This window comes from Pieris napi, chromosome 20, assembly GCF_905475465.1.
Source record: "Pieris napi chromosome 20, ilPieNapi1.2, whole genome shotgun sequence".
In the NCBI taxonomy this organism is placed as follows: domain Eukaryota; kingdom Metazoa; phylum Arthropoda; class Insecta; order Lepidoptera; family Pieridae; genus Pieris; species Pieris napi.
The window spans coordinates 6347352-6365821 of record NC_062253.1 but is presented as its reverse complement, the minus strand read 5'-3'; the positions used below and the strand labels follow the sequence as shown (position 1 = coordinate 6365821).

Genomic DNA, 18470 nt, shown 5'->3' with positions numbered 1-18470 from the left:
AAAGTTAAGAGTTTAAGTTTTTCATGAATCAATGCGAGGATAGCATAATAATTGATACAGATAAATATGAAAATATCAAGAAAATCAGCAAATTAGTAGAGTTAAATCCTAGTCATATTGGGTATCTTTTATTGATATTGCATGTAAGTTCATGAAATAATTCTTGATTTGAAAAATACATTATGTAACTTGTAAGTTACTTGTGTGTTGTAAACTTTATACCATTTAATATTGCTTATAATCACAAACTAAACTGATAGTACATTTTATTTGTATATTTCAGATGAGAAAGCAGTCACTAATGAACATAATAAGTTCTTAATATATTTTATTGTACATAATTATATTAGAAGCTAATGATATAATATTGATTTAAATTTATCAAATAAAGTAGATTGATATTTGATATTTTCATATTTATCTGTATCTATTATGATATCCTCGCATTGATACATGAAAAACTAAAACTCTTAACTTAAAAATATTAACTCTAGTTTAAATTATTATAATTAAACGAAAACGTTTAAAAAAGCCAGATAACTAAATAAAAACCTTTTCGTTAAAACGTCCAAAATATGACATGTTTTTAAAACGGTAGTCATTAAAGATGGCGATAGTTGTACTGAATTATTTCAAACAGCAGCTTTTGTGATCACGCAAAAACATGGCGGATAAAGGCCGTTTTTTCTACACTGCCGAAACATTAATTGGCCGTTGGCTACTGAATAGCGTAAGCGTTAATGTGTGTCTTTTCGTAGCACTGTCATGGCATCGCTTATTGTATCCCGACTCACGCGGCACCCCTTTAGTGCCTAGGCTACCGACTGTCGACACGAGCTGTCATTTTCATACAAATTTAGTTTTCGACTTTCTATATACACTACCGTTAAGCCATCTTGTGACCCCCTGCATAGTGTAATTTGTTATCTGTATTTTGTAGACCTGTGTTACTTATTCTTAGTCTGTGCATGTTACTCCAATCAAATATGCTGGAGCCTGGAACTATTTTTAAATAGTTTCCCCTATACTTATATTACTCTTTGAATAGATGCCTAAAACTTATAAGTTTAATTCAAATATTTTTCATAGTTTTTAACTTTACGATTACTGTGATTTATTTCATCACAATTTTTAAGAAACAATATTTATGTTATGGATTGCGATCGCACAATGGATATTGTACTAAAGGAAAAATATTCGAATTTATTTTCCAAAATCATAGAGACAAACGTGTATTATGTTACTTGTTTGGAATGGTTAGTATTTATTAATATTTTAGTTATAAGACCATTTTTAGTCCGTAACTGTTCTAAAGTTTTGTAACACTATTGTAGCATTAATTTATAAGATGATATATATTATATTTTCAGCTGTAAATATTATGTAGTACCCACTACAGCTTCCTGCGGTCACTCTTTATGTCACACATGTTGGTATGGAAGGCAAACATGTCCAAATTGTAAAATTAAAATAGATCGTAAGTCTTTAAAACTTAACATGGTACTACAAAATTTGACTGAACATATACACGATTTACAGGATGTTTCAAAAGATATATTTGGCCCAAGTAAGTGATGAGGAATTGTATTTGAGATGCTTTAGTAATAAACCTATTTATATCTCTCTTTACATCATAATAACAGTACAGTTAAAGAAAAATAAAAATAAATTTTTTCAGCAATTGACTATAATATGTCAAGTATGGACAATGGACTTCTACAGGATCCTACAAAAAATGTAAATGAATGGTTAACAAGTTCACAGAACCGCTTCTCAGCACCTGTTACAACACCAGAATCTATTCCAGAATTGACAATACCTTCTAAAATTTTAGATAATGATATTCAACTCCACCAAGAGAATAAAATAACTGCTAAAGCTGTATTGATAGATCAAAATGATTGGGACAAAATTGAAGTGCTTCCTGAGTCAGAAGACATATTAAGTAAGGATAAAGAGAACATAATTGGCCCTATGGACATTGAACAATTGGAGACAATTGATGGGTATGAAGAATATTCAACAGACAATCCTCGTAGAAGTTCTAGAAATAAAGATATATTATTAAGTAATGAAAAAAATACAGGTAGCTCTTTAACTAAAATTATTAAAAATAAAAACACAAATAATTGGTCAACTGTAAAAAACATGAAGCAAGAGTTTAGTAAATTAAACAAACAAGCTAAAAACAAATTGAATGTTTCAGTGGAAATGACTAAAACAATTCAAATTTGTAAAAAAAATTTAGTGCCACTTGAAGACGGTTGTAAAATCAGTGATCAATCAGTATCATCCGTTACAGAAAATGAGAATATTATTAAAAATACTGTTCAGGTACATTCTGAAAACATTAAAAACCAGTCTGATGAATATACTATAGAAAATAGAAAAGAGAGTTGTAAAGCAACTACAGATTCTAGTAAGAATTTGATTTCACTGGGACCATTGAAAAGAAATAAGCAGACTAACTTCAGTAAAACCTTAGAAGAAAAAGCATTAAATTCTCAGGGTAATAATCATATTAAAAACAATGTAACATTTTTTAAAAGAAGTCCATGGAGTAGCAAAATAGGTTTCAAAGTTGAAGATAATGAGCATTTAAAAAATCAGACTAGTGAAATAGTGAACACTGATGATATTGAGATAACAATCAAAGTTGGAAAAACTGTAGCCAATATTTGTATTAAGAAAAAAGATAATAATGTTGATGTCAAAGTAAATTCTGAGCGTGAAATTCAATCATCTATTTCACAAAATAATGTTAATAAAATCAGTGTCTCTACTTCACCTCTTAAAGATAATTTACAAGGGAAAAGAAAAACTGAGCTGGTAAACAAATCCATACAAGCTTTTGTTGAAATTGACTCAGTAAAAAAAAAAAATACAGCCTCTGCTGATACCTCAAGCTTAAATACTGCTAAGAAAACTGTTGAAAGACAATTAAGCTCCATAAATGAAATTGAAGAAATTAAAAACACTAATAATTCCTGTCCAGAGATGGTTCAGCCTAAATTAAATCAGAATCCTAAAGACTGTTTGAATGATTTTGATATGTTTGACAGTGAATCAGTTAAGGATGGTAATGTACAACCACTTTCAAGATCGATACAAACACCATCAGCAATTTTTATGCCATCCAATATGTCCAAACTTAAATCCCAAACAAAAAGTAGTAAGAGGGAACGCGATGAATCTGAAACTGATGTACCAAATAAAAAAGGTAAAATTACCCCAACAATGAGTGGAAAAAGAAACTTGATAACACTCAACGAAAGTGAACCAGGTGACTATAATGAGATATTGGATCAAGTATTCGCCAATATAAAGGAGGATATGAAAGAAGGCAAGGCTACAGATAGCGCAAATTATATTTCAAATACGCAAAAGATTCCTATAACCAGTTCCCAGAAATCAAATAAATTTCAAATAAAAAACAACATGAAGGATAAGCCGACACAAAAATGCAGCGAAAATATTTTCTCTTTACTTGAGCATGAATTGGAGTTAGATAAATCACAAGGCAAGCATGTAAGTTTCTTCATATTTTAAAAGTCTTATTGCGGTATTACAATTGCACATATAATAATGTAAAAAAAAACAATTACATAGTGCAATAGGACATAGTATCGTTAATAAGTGATGACTTTCAGGCAACCCTAATTACAGAAAACAGTTAAAAATAGAACTGTAAAGATTTATAATTAGTTTTTAAAGGGATATGTCCTCGTTTTAGGGAGCGTTCGAGTGTTACGTCACGCAATTTTTGGAGATTGACCTCCCCCCCCCCCATGTAACGCGCCGTAACGTTTTTCTGTACCCAAGTATAGTAAAACGTTTCGTGACCACCTAGTGACTCTTTATACCTAAAAGTTACCATTATATGGTGTAAAGTAAAATTCGTTTCGTAATACTTGAACGCTCCCTTACCTGAGTAGACATAAAACTTTTGTCATGGATATTTATAACATTAGCAAACAGATTATATATTGATTCATATTAAAAATTATGTATTAAATCCGTGTTCATTTTCGTTAAAGAAGAAAAATATTTTATCTTTTAAAATTTCGCGCGCTTTGCAGATGCATAGTCAACAGACCACCACAGAAATTAATAATTTAAAATTCGAATTTTTCTTTAAACCATTTTAAATGTAAAAAGATTTTATGACACTAAAAATGTTTTACAGAAATCTATTGATGTTAAGAAAACAAAATCAAATGAAATAGCTGAAAAAATTAACACACAGTTAGAAAGCACAGACTACGATATGGCCATTGTTCCAAGTACGCCACAAAATGATGATTCTGATAAGAGTGTTGTTGAAGAAACTCCACAAAAGTAAGTATTTGTTATTTCCTTTTTTTTTCATTTCAGAAGGCAGCCCACCTGATGTTAAGTGATAACGCCTATGGACTCTCACACTGCCAGAAGACACGCGAGTGCGTTGCTGGCCTTTTAAGAATTACTGTTTTACGGCCAAAATTAATAATGTATCATCAATCTATGATTATAACCAATCTTGGACTGATTCATATCTAAAGACCGATCTCCAATCTGCATGCCAATAAACATTTCTGCTATCCGATTGTTTATTTGACAAAAGATTGACAGCAATCTTTTGCGTGATCCTTGCCTCTCGACCGCGTTTCGTTCAATGCAATATGTTGTGTTCAAGCATACCAAAAGTTTGCTGTTTTTGGAACGAAATAAAATAAGTAAGACTTAATGTCTGTTTCACAATGTATGGATAAAGTAGCAAATAGCTATGCAACGTTTTGTTTGTTTTTTTGTTACGAACAAATAAATTCTATAGAAAAACATAGAACCTTAACCTTTTTGTTGGTCATTTAATATTACTTGTAATGAAACGGGCTGTCATTGTCATATGGTATTATTGTTTGTTAGGTTATTGAGTATTTTAGTACATATTATTACAAATATAAATTTTCTCTGAGTAGTTTGTGTATGTTGTTTTTGTGATTCGAGGTTGGTTCTTCAACTTAAAAAAATGTCTACGCAAAAACGTGAAAGAAGCGTCAATTTCAGCCGGGAAGAAGTTGACCTTCTAACTTCGCTTGTTGCTGACCATAAAAATATATTAGAAAATAAAAAGAGTGACTCAGTCACCTGGCAGGAGAAAGAGCGGTGCTGGAAGACGCTGGAGGCGCTGTTTAATAGCACAAGTGGGGTAAACTTTCGCAGTGCTAAAGCTTAAAGAGGGCTACAAGAAAAAAGTCTGCCTTGATACATGCTGAAACATATCGTACAGGAGGTGGCCCTAGTGCTGCTACTCCTCTTACCCCCTATCGAGGAAAAAGTCAAAGACATGATATTGTTGTCTGTCGAAGGAAATGAAAGTCAATTGAAAGGAAGAGCTTCTAAATAAGAGAAAGCAATGGGCATTTGAAGAGGAAGAAAGAGAGCATAAAAGAGAATTATGGGCCATAGAAAAAAATATATTGTTAAATAAATTAGAAAAATAATAGATTTTGTGCCTGGAGCGAGGATGTATTGTATTAAAAAATTGTATTTTTATTTAAATAAAAGCATTGAATTTTTATTTAATTTATCTCAAAAATGTTGTAATTTATAAAATATTATAGTAATAAAGCAAAATAATCACTTATAAGATTACTTCGCACACTTGCATTTCCCATGTTGTCAATTGCGCTTTGATCAATATCATCAGCTTGTTCATCTACTTGTTGCAGTAGTTCAAAATGTTCATCTCGCATATCAATAGCAATATTGTGCAACACTGCACATGCCACTATCACGGCTTGTACACGAGATACTTGAAGCAAAACCTTTTTTGACAAACCGATTTTGGGGAACCGATTTTTTCCAAACACCATATTATGTCCTTTCCACCACATTTCTGCTTCGTATTTGAGATTCGTTATAAAGATGTTCTGCTGGAGTCTTGAGGTTTTGAAGTGGAGTTAGTAGGTAGTATCTATAGTAACAAATATTTTTGGTTGTAGCTAATATTTAATTTTTTTTTACAAAAGTTGATGACAAGATGAAACCTGCAAGAAGTCATATATAGACATCACTTTGTGTAAAAGTGTCTCCAAAGCTTCTTTTGTTAACCTAAATCTAAATGTGAATTCGGCGTCATTCAGGCTCTGGATATAATAAATTCTTGTCTTCTTATGTCTTCGCACAGAAGTATGTTGTCTTCTTCCAGCTTCAGAATTACTATCCCAATCGGATAATTGCATTTAAACTTCCAAATCACTATCACTAGAACTGGAAGATGACGAAGATGAATAAATTTTCCCAATGAATATTAAGTTAGGTCGCAATCCCAAACCCAAATCATACGAGTTTCACCGATAGCAATCCGAGATTGATTTGGCCAATAGAAGCAACTGTCAAAATGGACAGATAGGTTGTTGGCATGAGTAAACATTCATTTTCATACAGAGGGCAATCTTCAATATCTTATCCGCCCTCTGAACGATTGGTTGAATAATTAGATTGGTATCTCAGTCCATGTATTGAATATTGGCATGCTTTTCTTTAGAAATGGATTGAATTGTCAGTCTATGACAGCTAAAATTGGATTGATATTGCATATTGGTTTTGGCCGTTAGAGCATTAACACTAATACTAATAATTAATAATCCAGTTGCGATACATCCATATATGCTTCGCCTACTGAGGGCATAGCGTAGAATTAAGTGTTTTTTAAGCTAATAAAAATAAAATTCCACTGCACATCCGTAATTCAAACGCACGACCTTAGGGTTGAGAGTCGCTTAAGCCACGAGGTCAACACTGCACATTAACACATTTTTTTACAATTATTTAATACTTGCTGCGGTTTCACACGAATTAATTTGGTCATAGCATGATATTATATATAGCCTTTCTTAATATATAGTCTATGCACTATTTTGTCAATATATTGAAGAACCCTCACTTATGAGATTTAAATGCAGAATGGTTTTATATTTTTTTTTCAATCATAACTTGTCCTGAAAGTAACGAAAACAGAATTTAATTTGGCGTAGTCGTTCCGAAGTTATTTGCTTATTAAGATTATTCATTTTTATTTATATACAGCTAAAAAATTGTCTATGACCCTTTATCATTTTTCTGCGAAGATTAACTTAAAAAAGTTGTATAATTTAATCCAATTCATCAAATTGGTACAGACTTTGTTTAAATTATAAGCTATTTTAAATTAGGATCAAAATACCTAAAAAAAAACAGAGAAGAATTGAACAAAGTTATAGAATTGACGCTAGTGTCTCTACACACACTTGAACATGCCAATCTCAATACAAACACAAAGGCACCGTGGTCGAAATTTTTAGTTTGAGTTATCATAAATTATTTTTTTATGGCTCTGGCCATGTACGGTTCCATGTCCTCCATGTACGGTTTAGGCTCTCGCCCGGTACCGCACAACCTCCCAAAGGCCAAGAACAAATTTAAATTAAATTAAAACTTGCCCTCGAACCGGGAATCGAACCCGGTACCTGTCACCTGCCACTTAAGACCGCGAGGCTATGAGGCCCCTGTTATCATTAATTCCTAATTAGCAAATTTTCAGAGACATATCTCACAAACAAATGGATTCAATTAAATCAAGGCGCGAGTCGAAAAAACAAGAATCTGTGGTTATCATAGATGTAACAGAGGACACAAAAGTGACTGTCATTGAAAAAAATCCATCCATCGAAACACCGGCCTCCATGTACAAATTCGTGAATAATTTGCATTACAAATCCACCCCAATGGCGAAGAAGTCGCTTGATTTCAACTACCCAGAACAAATGTGCGCTATTAATACGCAAGAAAGAGAAATTATGAGTAAAGCGTTTGAACAGTTAAAGCCAGAAAATAAAATAAAAAAGTATTGTCTGGTCGTTTCGTGTTTGACACAGCCAGATATCGCTAAGGTGAAATTGCTTTGCACGCAAAGGAAATGGACGTTCGTTGATAAGTTCACACCGGATGTGACGCATTTGATTGTTAGTGTTACGGATGATAATAGAGCTCAGCGGTAAGTTTTTATTATCTATAAAATAAAAAATACTTCAAATAACTGTTCTTGATTTTAATAGAGTGTATTAAATAACGCCCGAACCCAAAAATCAATCTACAATCTCAGATTGAAACAATCTGAGATTAGATCGTGACAGTCGATCGATCTCCTATCTGCATCCCAATAACCAAACCCTACGAAGACTATCCATTTTTGCGACGGATAAAGATTGTTATTTACTCATTTTACCGAGTTTTCACTCATATTTGATAATCAATGTAAACCAAATAAAGTAAATAAAACCGTACAAATAACATTAAAATATACGTATTTGTATGTTTAAAATATAACAAACAGTGTTTTTTAATTATTTAAAAAAACTGGTGTAAGTCAAAATCTGTTAAAATCATTAACTGTTGAAATCGAGCTTACGTCAACTGTCATTTTCATACAAAGGTAAACTGTCATTGGCACACTTGTTCCAACATTTGGATAAGATTACTATCTCAGATGGTGGATTATAGATTGAGATATGTTATTGGGTTCGGGCGAAAGTGAACACAATCCTGAAAAAGACCGCAAAGTACTGCGTATTAATAAGTTTCATACAATTTAATAGGATATCTGCAAAATAGTTTTCTGTCAATCATAGATAGCATAATAGATTCTAATTCGGTATTTTTGCTAATGGTCAGGAGTCTCACCTGATGTTAAATGATACCGCCGCAAATGGATACTCTCAATGCCAGAGGACTCGCGAGTGCATTTTCCTACCCTCAAAGTAATTTAACTAAATCACAATGCGAATCTACAGAATATTCAATTCTTTAGTATGAAATTCCAGATCGGTAAAATTTATTTGCGCTCTGGCCGCGTCTAAATGGATACTTTCAATGGAATGGATTCATAAATGTATTAATAGCAAAGAAGTCGTGAATGAGGTAATTTTTTAAATTATTTTTACGATTTAAAAAGAACACGATCGCTTAAAAATATAATAATACACGTTTTGTTAGATTTTTTTTTTTAATATGACCATAGATACAAGTCTTTTAGACATTATAATAAAGTATAAATTTATCATAAACTAACATGTTTGTAAGGTACATATTATTATTGTTTACATTGCCCTAAACATTTTCTAAATGAAAGCCTTCAAATACTACTATTAATTTTTTACCACCGGGTCTTAACTAATAGGAACCTTATGAAGTTTTGGATATGACGGGCGAGCCAGGTCCGCGCAGGTCGCGACTCGCTCGCCAAAAGTTGTTCGACGGAATCAAGTTCTACTGCATGCCGCCATTCGGACAGCTCGATATTGAAACACTTAAGGTAAATCGATATATATATATACTAGCCGTTTCGCGCCCGCTTTGCTGGACGAATTAAAATAAATTTTATGTTTCATTATTTTATTTTTTTTCATATTTTTATTATTCTTCTTTTTAACTTCCCGCTAAGAAAATTGAAATATTTCGAAAATCGAGTTTTTAACAGATGTTGACGTTTAGAGGTTCTAGGAAGCCTCCCCGAATGTTTCCGCGGTGAAGTCCGTATGGATAAATTTTCATAAAAGTAAAACAAAATAAAAAAATGAAGGAACGTTGGAATTTAATAAATAAATAGCCATAAACCATCTAGGTAATTTCGCATCGAATGGTGGTAGTTTCATGTCGATACGATCAGTGGTTTAGGCGTGATTGAGCCTCAAACGAAGACCATTTTCATTATATATATATATAGATATATATATAACAATTAAATAATAATAAAATACGTGTGGCACTCGGGGACTGCCGCGGTAAAGCTATTGCATAGCATTTTTTATAAACTTATGCAATATAATTATTATTTTTTTTCAGTATTTTATTTTTTTCGATATTAATTCAAGTTTTTTCTTTGAAATTAATTAAATCTACCACTCTACCAGACTCAGACTAACACGCCTATCTGATCACGCTAAATCGATGTGAGACGCAGTATGCGTTCTGTCCCGCTCTAACGCGTATTGGCCGCACCTATATTACGTCTCGTGTGTTAGGTTTATTTCGTTACGGAATTTCTTGATTCGGTCGCCGCGCTCAAAGCCCGCGATAAAATCTATGCAATAGCTTAAAAAACCAATAATAAGTGTTTCTCTTTTAAGTTTTTGTTTAATAATAATAATAATAAATAGCCTTTATTGCTGACACCCATACAATGTAATAACAATAATTATTTAAGTTACATAAAAAAACACTTAATTCAAGCACATAAATAAAACTTAGTCTAATGCATCATATGACCCGTTTTTGGTAATCAGCGTGTCCTGTGACACGTAGGCCTCTTCCAGCTGTTTCCATTCTTTTCTGTTATTAGCTCTTCTTGTCCAAGTTGTGCCTCCTATTATCTTAATATCGTCTGCCCATCTCTTGGTCGGTCTTCCTCTTTTCCTTTTTCCATCTCGTGGTTGCCATTCTGTAATTATTTTTGTCCATTTCAACCTGCTATCTCTCGTCATGTGCCCAGTCCAGCGCCATTTCAACTGCCTTATTTTCTTTATAATATCTTCTACTTTGGTCGTTGATCTGATCTCTTCTGCTCTTTTTCGATGTCTCAGTGTTACACCCACCATGCTTCTTTCCATTCCTCTTTGGCATGTTCTCAACTTTAGAAGATGTTTCTGAGATAAAGCCCAAGTCTCGCAGCCGTATGTAACACATGGTAGGATACATAGATTGAACACCTTTTTCTTAGCTACTATTGGGAAGTCTTTACTTTTAAGTACTTCCTTGAGTGACCAAAATCTCTTCCAGGCGCTAGACACTCTTCTTTCTATCTCAAGATCCATTTGGTCATGAAATGATATTATTTGCCCTAAATATACGTAGTGATCAACATATTCGATAGTATCTCCTCCTATTTGTATCATAATAGTTTCTCTATTTGTCATTATTTTCGTTTTAGATTTGTTCATAGAAAGCCCAACTATCTTGCTTGCTTCTGTCAGCTGTTGCAGCATAGTTTGAAGCGTCTTTGCGTTATCTGAAATGATCACTAAATCGTCTGCGAATCTTAGGTGGTTCAGTTGTCTGCCGTTTATGTTTATGCCGACATTTTCCCATTCCAAATTTCTAAATAAACTCTCCAAAATGGCTGAGAAGAGTTTTGGGGACAAAGGATCGCCCTGTCTCACACCCCTGGCTATAGGAAATTCTTCACCCGTTGTCTCTAGTTTGATATAAGCCGTGCTACTTGTATATATATTTCTAATTATACGTATGTATTTTTTTGGTATACCTTGTTGTATTAAGGCTCTCCAGAGGGAATCGTGCTTTATAGAGTCGAATGCTTTACTGTAGTCTACAAAAGCGATGTATAGTGCTTTTCCGTATTCTTTGCATTTTTGTATTAGCTGTTTTATAACATGTATATGATCTACAGTTGAGAATCCGGATCTGAATCCAGCTTGTTCCATGGGTTGTTGTTCATCCATTGCCTTCGTTACTCTTCGCAGGATCATTTTGGAGAAAACTTTATACATGTTGGACATAAGGCTTATAGGTCTATAGTTTTCTATGCTGTTCCTGTCACCCTTTTTGTGGAGCAGTGTAATTATGTTCTTCGTCCATTGGGAAGGTATGTATTCCGTTTTTAGTATGGTGTTGAATAGTTCAGTAAGTTTTCTTAGATTCCCTGGTGCTGCTGATGATACTTTGATCATCTCATTGGTTATGTGATCCGGTCCAGGCGCTTTTCCATTTTTTAGGCTTTTGATAGCATGCTCCGTTTCTGAAAGGAGAAATTTAGGTACCTCTTCTTCGTTTTGTTCAAGATTTACTGAATTCTGTAAAGTATTATCAGTCTCTAGTGAGTAGAGGTTTCTATAGAAGTCTGTTGCAGTTTTCAATATATCTTTTCTTTTCGTCTGTTGTTTGCCTACGTAGTTCTTAATGTTCGGTATCCATTGTTTTGTTTCTACGAGTTCTTTTAGAGCTTTTTTAACTCCTCCTGTCTTGGTTATGTGGTAATTAAGTGCTTCTATTCTTCTTTTGTTCCTTTCTTTCTTAATATTGTTACTAATTTTCTTACTTACTTCTGATATCAATTTTAGATTTTGCTTGTTTTTTCCAAGTTTTAAGAGCTGTTTTCTTTCTTCCATTAGCTTTTGAGTTTCTTTTCCAATTTGTTTCTTGTTCGTTTTTGGGGGATTGCGACTTAGAGTTCCAAGTATTTCATTTACTTCATTGATATATTTTCCTTCTATCTGGTTTTTGACTTCATTGTCAGGGATTTGTTTTACTATCATTAGCTTTGTTTTTGTGTTGTATTTATTTCTACTTTTCTTTGGTTCAATACATTTTATGGTGGCTCTTACTAATCGATGATTGGTGTTGAAGTTGAGTTGATTTAATACACTAACGTCCTGGAAGGGTTTCCTATTGTTGGTTCCGATGTAGTCGATTTCATTTTTGTGGCGTCCGTCCGGTGATATCCATGTCCACTTCTTCGCCGTAGCTTTTTTGAAGAAACTGTTCATGAATGCTAAATTATTTTCGAGAGCGAGATTGAGCATTCGTTCTCCATTTTTGCTCCTTGGGCCGAAGCCGAAGTCGCCTATGATGTTCTCTTCACCAGGACGTCTGCGTCCTATTCTACCATTGAAATCGCCCATAACTATGATGTTTTTGGAAGTATTTTGTAAAACTGTAGTCAATTGGTTGTAAAACTTATCTTTGGTATGTTCTTCATGATTTTCAGTAGGTGCATAAATTTGTATAATTGACCATTTGTCCTTGAAACCTGGAAAATTTATATTAAGAATGGCTATTCTATCTGATATGCCCTTGAATTCTTCTATATTTGGCTGTAAGTATTTTTTAACCATAAAGCCTACTCCATAGGATCCTTTTGTTTCGCCTTTATAATAGAAGATATACTCTTTATGATCTTCAATGCTTTCGCCTATTCTTCTTATTTCGCTTAATCCTAATATGTCCCAGTTTATCTTTAAAAGAGCTAACTCTAGCTCGGTAAGTTTTTCGTGTGTTCTCAATGATAGACAGTTCAGAGTGGCGATATAAAGTATCTTATTTTCGATTCGGCTTGGAGTGATGGAACTTGTAATGTTTTTGTGAATCTTCTCATCTCGTTTCTGAGCTGGAAGGGAGTGGTCGACAGCCCCCACGGTGACCAGCCGGCTTGGGGTGGTTAGTGCGTTTTGTCTTTTGTTGTTGTGTTTGAAAGAATTATGTTGGTTCGAGCGGTCAGGGGCGCATGCTAGTTTTTTTGCTGTTTCGGCGTTGAATTCGAGCCATGCGCTTCGTAGTAATCAAGTAAGTTTATTTTTTTGCTTGTTGATTGGGGTTGATATTGTTTCGGCGATTCGGAGAAGTTTCTTTTTCTTTTTTCAGATTTCTCACGCGTATTCTCGTATATAACGAGCTTATCTTTTATAATGTGGCAAGTTTTCCCTTTAGCACGTTCAGCTTTTAGTTCGGTTTGTAATAGTTTTCTTTTTTCTAATACTTCTTTGGAAAAATCTTCTTTTACATACATGTTAGATGGGAGTTTGTTTCCATTTTTCAGTACCTCGTATTTTCTCCAAAGGCTAGTGAAGTTAACGAGGACTGGGCGAGGATTTTCACTCTTTTTGCCTAGTCTATAAGCTGAGCTTAGCTCTTTAGGGTCCAAGGATAAACCAGTTGAATTATTTATCAACTTCAGCATGTGTGTAAGCAGGTTAGGTTCTTCTTGTTGGTTTTCATGTATGCCAAAAAATACTAGATTATTTTTCCTTTTCCCATCTTCAAGGAATTTTACTTTGTCTTTTAGAACGACGATCTCCGATTTAAGTTTCTTGTTTTCTTCAGTTAATTCTGCTAACTTCACATTTATACTGCTTACGACGGACTTTGTTACACTTTCTGTTATAATTCTCGTCTGATCTTCCAACTTTTCGCACAGCTTTTGGTGTATCGATTCTATAAGGTATTCCATTTCTTTTTTGTCCATACTTTGAAATGTTGTTTCTAATTTTTTTTTTTTTTTTTTTACAGAATTTTTTTTCCTTTTATATTCTATCCGTTAAAAATAGATTCGATATCTTCAAATAAAATTATAAAAACAAATATTCGAAATTAATTGACGTTTCAATATTCCGTGTTTAGGTTTGAACTCGGGCCGATACAAATGTTCGATTCAGGAACACAGCTTATCTGCGACGCCGAGAGACTGTATGACGAAGAGGACGAATTACTTGAACAGTTTCTTTCTTGAGTGACGTTTACAAGGAGTGACTAATGTAATATTAGGTCGCCTCAAGTCACGTATACCCGTTTAACATCACTGTTACAAAGTCGTAGTTTTTTCTTCTTTTTGTAGTAATATCAACAAAAATTGACTGATCTTTGTTCCAAGTCACTTGCACTAGATTTTTTTCACACGCACTTTCAATTGTTTTAGTCGAAACGAAAAGTCACCGTTGCAATAACACAAATTAAAACGTGAAAATGTTCTATTTTTTACACTAATAATGAGGCAGATACGTTTGCCTGTGGTATATCTTCTCCTGGTTCAGTTTGATATTTACTTTTTATTGTGTATTCTCACTTATGTCTCACTTGTTTCTTCAGTTTTTGTTTAAAGAACTTTTATTTTTTATAATTGATAATTTTTTAACATGAGAAACTTCATATACTAACAAAATGCACGTCGCCGTCGGATAGCCTAATTTTAGTTTTCAAAGCTTATTCTGGCATCTCTAATGCCCTTTTAAATTAATTAAACACCATAAGATTTCGAATATGAGACGGTAATTTTATTAAATAATTACACAAATTACACGTCCAATTGATAATCTCTGGTTTTTCAACGTCGGTTAAATATTGTTACTATAACAAACGGTTTTAGTCTTATGTTTTTTTAATATGGCCGCAATATCGCTGATTCGTTTTTGGGTAAAGTCTAAAAGTATTTTTTTTTTGTAATAATTTCTTAGTGCAAACCGTGAGCAATGCTCTGTGGTGTATTTGAATCTGGTGTAGGGTAAGAAAAGTTTTTTGTCGCCGTTTTAAAAACCAATACAATAAAAAAAAGTCCCGGCGCGAGGAGTCAGTTAATTAATAAAAAAAAGCCAAAAACTCGACTTTTTAGAAATGACTATTAAATATAAAAATAAATGTATAGATTTTTTCGACTCTCGACTCTTTGTTCGAACTCGATAGTTCTATGTAAAGTAAGTCCGCGTTTATCGCTTATGATTTTTTTTCTATGTTCATACTGAAAGAGGATATTTTTTTAATAGTAAGTAGATATATAAGTATTAAAAAAAAACTATAATTTCAAGGAGATATTGGTGTACGCTGGTGGCGAAGTGGTGAATGACACTAAAGATGTTAAGGCAACTGACACTCCTTCCTTACTCTTGGCAGAGCCTGAAAGCACACAAGATGATAGATTTATAAGTAAGTACTTTTTTATACTGGAGAGATTGTCTTACACCTGGTTCCAGTGTCTTACAAGTCGTTTTTGTTCTGAACGGCTACTAAATGGGCTCATAGTAAATCAACGATTATAAAGCGATTATCTACACTAATATTATAAAGAGGAAAAATTTGTTTGTTTGTTTGATTGTAATGAATAGGCTCATAAACTACTGGACCGATTTTAAAAATTCTTTCACCATTCGAAAGCTACATTATCCACGAGTAATATAGGCTATATTTAATTTTGAACAAAAATAGGGTTCCGTAAGATATTAGGGTTTTTCGGACACAAGGTGTAAAAAATCAACCAAAAAAGTTACTTATTTTGCGTACCCTGCCTAAACTATTGAAGATAGAACCATAAAATGTTTTAAGTAATTGTAGATCTTATAAATATCTACAAAAAAGTCCGCGACACACTATACCTATCTATGTCGAGTGAGGCACATTAACCTTAAATGATATAATGACATGGCAAAACGGCGTTTGCCGGATCAGCTAGTATGTAATTCATAATTTTAATAAATAATCAAGGCCTCAGTGCTCATGTATAATGGAATGGTGGATTATCTACACGAAATTGTTTCGACACAGATGTGTCTTACAAAACCCTTAATGAACAAAAATGTATATTATTTGTTAATAATATAACAACAATATCACCTGTTTAAAACGCGGCATTTACATTATAAAAATTGTTTTACTGTTATAAATATCAATCTTATGTATATTTTTAATACGATTTTATTTTGATAGTTGTTGTTGGGATGGATGTTTTTAATAGAATTAGGAGAAATCAAATTTTAGTGACCTCTTGTTATCTATGTTTATATGACGTATATTGTTAGAATTGGTACTTCAAGTGCATATATACGGTGCATATGTGCGGGGCGGACTGCGGGGCGCAGTGGAGAGCTGGAGCACTGAGGCAAGCCGCCGCGCTGGCCCGTAATAATAAATAAATTAATGTAATTTTATAAAAAAAAATCTGAAATGGATTACTTGGGTTGCGACAAATATATCGTGTAAATTTCAAATTCATGTATATATTTATACATTTTCGTCATAAAATGAATTCAAAGTGTCTATGTTTGGATTTTATTCTATCGAGCGACGATATTTAAATCGTGTATCGATCGAAATGGATACATAAACTACTCAACTCCACCATATATTTTTTCCATTCTCCCTACTTCAAGAAATGATGACGAAAAATGGAAAGAAACAATGTACTTTTTTGGAGTTAGGCGACCATATAGGTTATTATTAAGCAACGTCATCGGCTGTTACGACCATCGGTTTTTACGACCAAATTTGAGTAGTCCCGTCCAGTTAGTGATGTCGTTATAATAGATTTTGACTGTAGTTACATAATATCAATGCTAAATATAGTAGATTTTGCACGTCTGGACATTTAAACGTTTTGTAAAGAAATATAGCCCATGTCGCTCGGGGCATAGCAATTAGCAGAGTAGAATTATTATTTTTTCTTTTTAATATTAGTATAGATAAAAACTGCAAGTGAACTACAACAGATCATTGCCAGTTTTTTTAATAAAAATATAATAAATAATTTAAAACTATTTTATATTGATTATTTTTATTTTTAAAGATTACAAATTTGTTATTGCATAAGGAAAATTTGTTAAATATGTATGTGATGATTTATTTTTCCTCACCATTCAATACGCCATTGATTGACCAAGGCTATATCATAACAATGGAGTTGCAAGGATAATACATAGACATCTCTTTCAGAACTAGCGGCGTATCTAAGCGTCGTGTCAATTAACTACGAGTGGGTCCTCAATAGTCTGGGTTGTTACACGTTAGCCACCATCGTTGACCTCCTCCTGTGTCCAGAATCGTTGCTTCCTGAGGTCATAATGAAGTGGCCGCGCGCGCTTATATCGTCACAAGATTCGATTGACGATTAATTTTTACTTTTAACTTTATTAAGAAATATAATGTAAATATTATTTGTGTTTTATTACATTGTCCGTGAAAGTTTCTTAAAAACAATTTAAGTATATGTTGCAAAAACCCTTGGTTTTGGACTTAGATTTCTGTTTCGTGATTATTTGCTTCTTCTAATAGACAAGTAGGTGATCAGCCTTTTGTACCGTTAAATGTTTTGGGGCTTAGACGTGTTACCTTGCAATGATTTCCTTCGCTGTACAAGTCAATGTTAATGCGCATATACAATCCATTGGTTCAAACCTACGACCTTAGGGATTAGAATCGCACATCCATATTTAAGCTACTAGGCTTACACTGTTCTAACTATTAAATGGGTAGCAGTATGTTTTTTTTGCGAATCTGATTCATATTGTAGGTTGTTTTTGCCTTTGATGATGATATGGTCAAAATATATTGCGTGATACAGCCTTCATCGTTTTTTTATCATATCTTGATTTTCCAAGTAATAAATAATCATTTCCGCTGCTGTATTTCTTCATATACAGTGGACTGTTATGACTTACAAGAATAAAAAAATATCGCAAAATTCAGTTTAACAAAGAATATGAAAGGCGCCAAAAATAAAAACTAGCATTCAGGTCCAGCATATCATCGCGCATGCGCTAATTGCTATAGCGGTCACTGTCACAGATAATTAAATCTTTTTGTAATGCTATAATTTGGCGCGCTTCTGGCGATTTAGTTTCTCTGTTAAGGTTATTAGGTCCTTGTGTCATTTAAAATCAAAAAAATCGTAAAAAAATATTATCTCATAACGAAGTCACTTATAATGTGAGATAAACTATTTTAGGGCTACTTAATATAAGGAATCGAACTTAATATAGGTAGCTAAAATTCGCGGCAATCGCCTATTTCACATTTACTATAGGTCGCTTATGTAAAATAATTAATAAGTAAGGTTTTCCGCGTGATTAAACAACGTGGCTTTACGCCAAACGAAAAATTTTATCCAATGGAAAGATGCCAAATTATTTAGCCGGTAGGTACTAGACGCACGCGCAACACAATGGGAAAACCACATG

General features: G+C 33.2%; 1 protein-coding gene across 1 annotated transcript; it reads left to right on the top strand.

Moving 5' to 3' along the window:
- Positions 1-971: 971 nt before the first annotated feature.
- On the top strand, positions 972-17447 carry LOC125059665. Its single transcript, XM_047664184.1, has 9 exons — positions 972-1256; positions 1371-1567; positions 1679-3528; positions 4187-4338; positions 7565-8017; positions 8844-8940; positions 9200-9334; positions 15330-15447; positions 17227-17447. Exons 1-9 carry the CDS (start codon positions 1153-1155, stop codon positions 17403-17405), a joined length of 3285 nt encoding a protein of 1094 aa, XP_047520140.1. The 5' UTR covers positions 972-1152; the 3' UTR covers positions 17406-17447.
- Positions 17448-18470: the final 1023 nt, after the last annotated feature.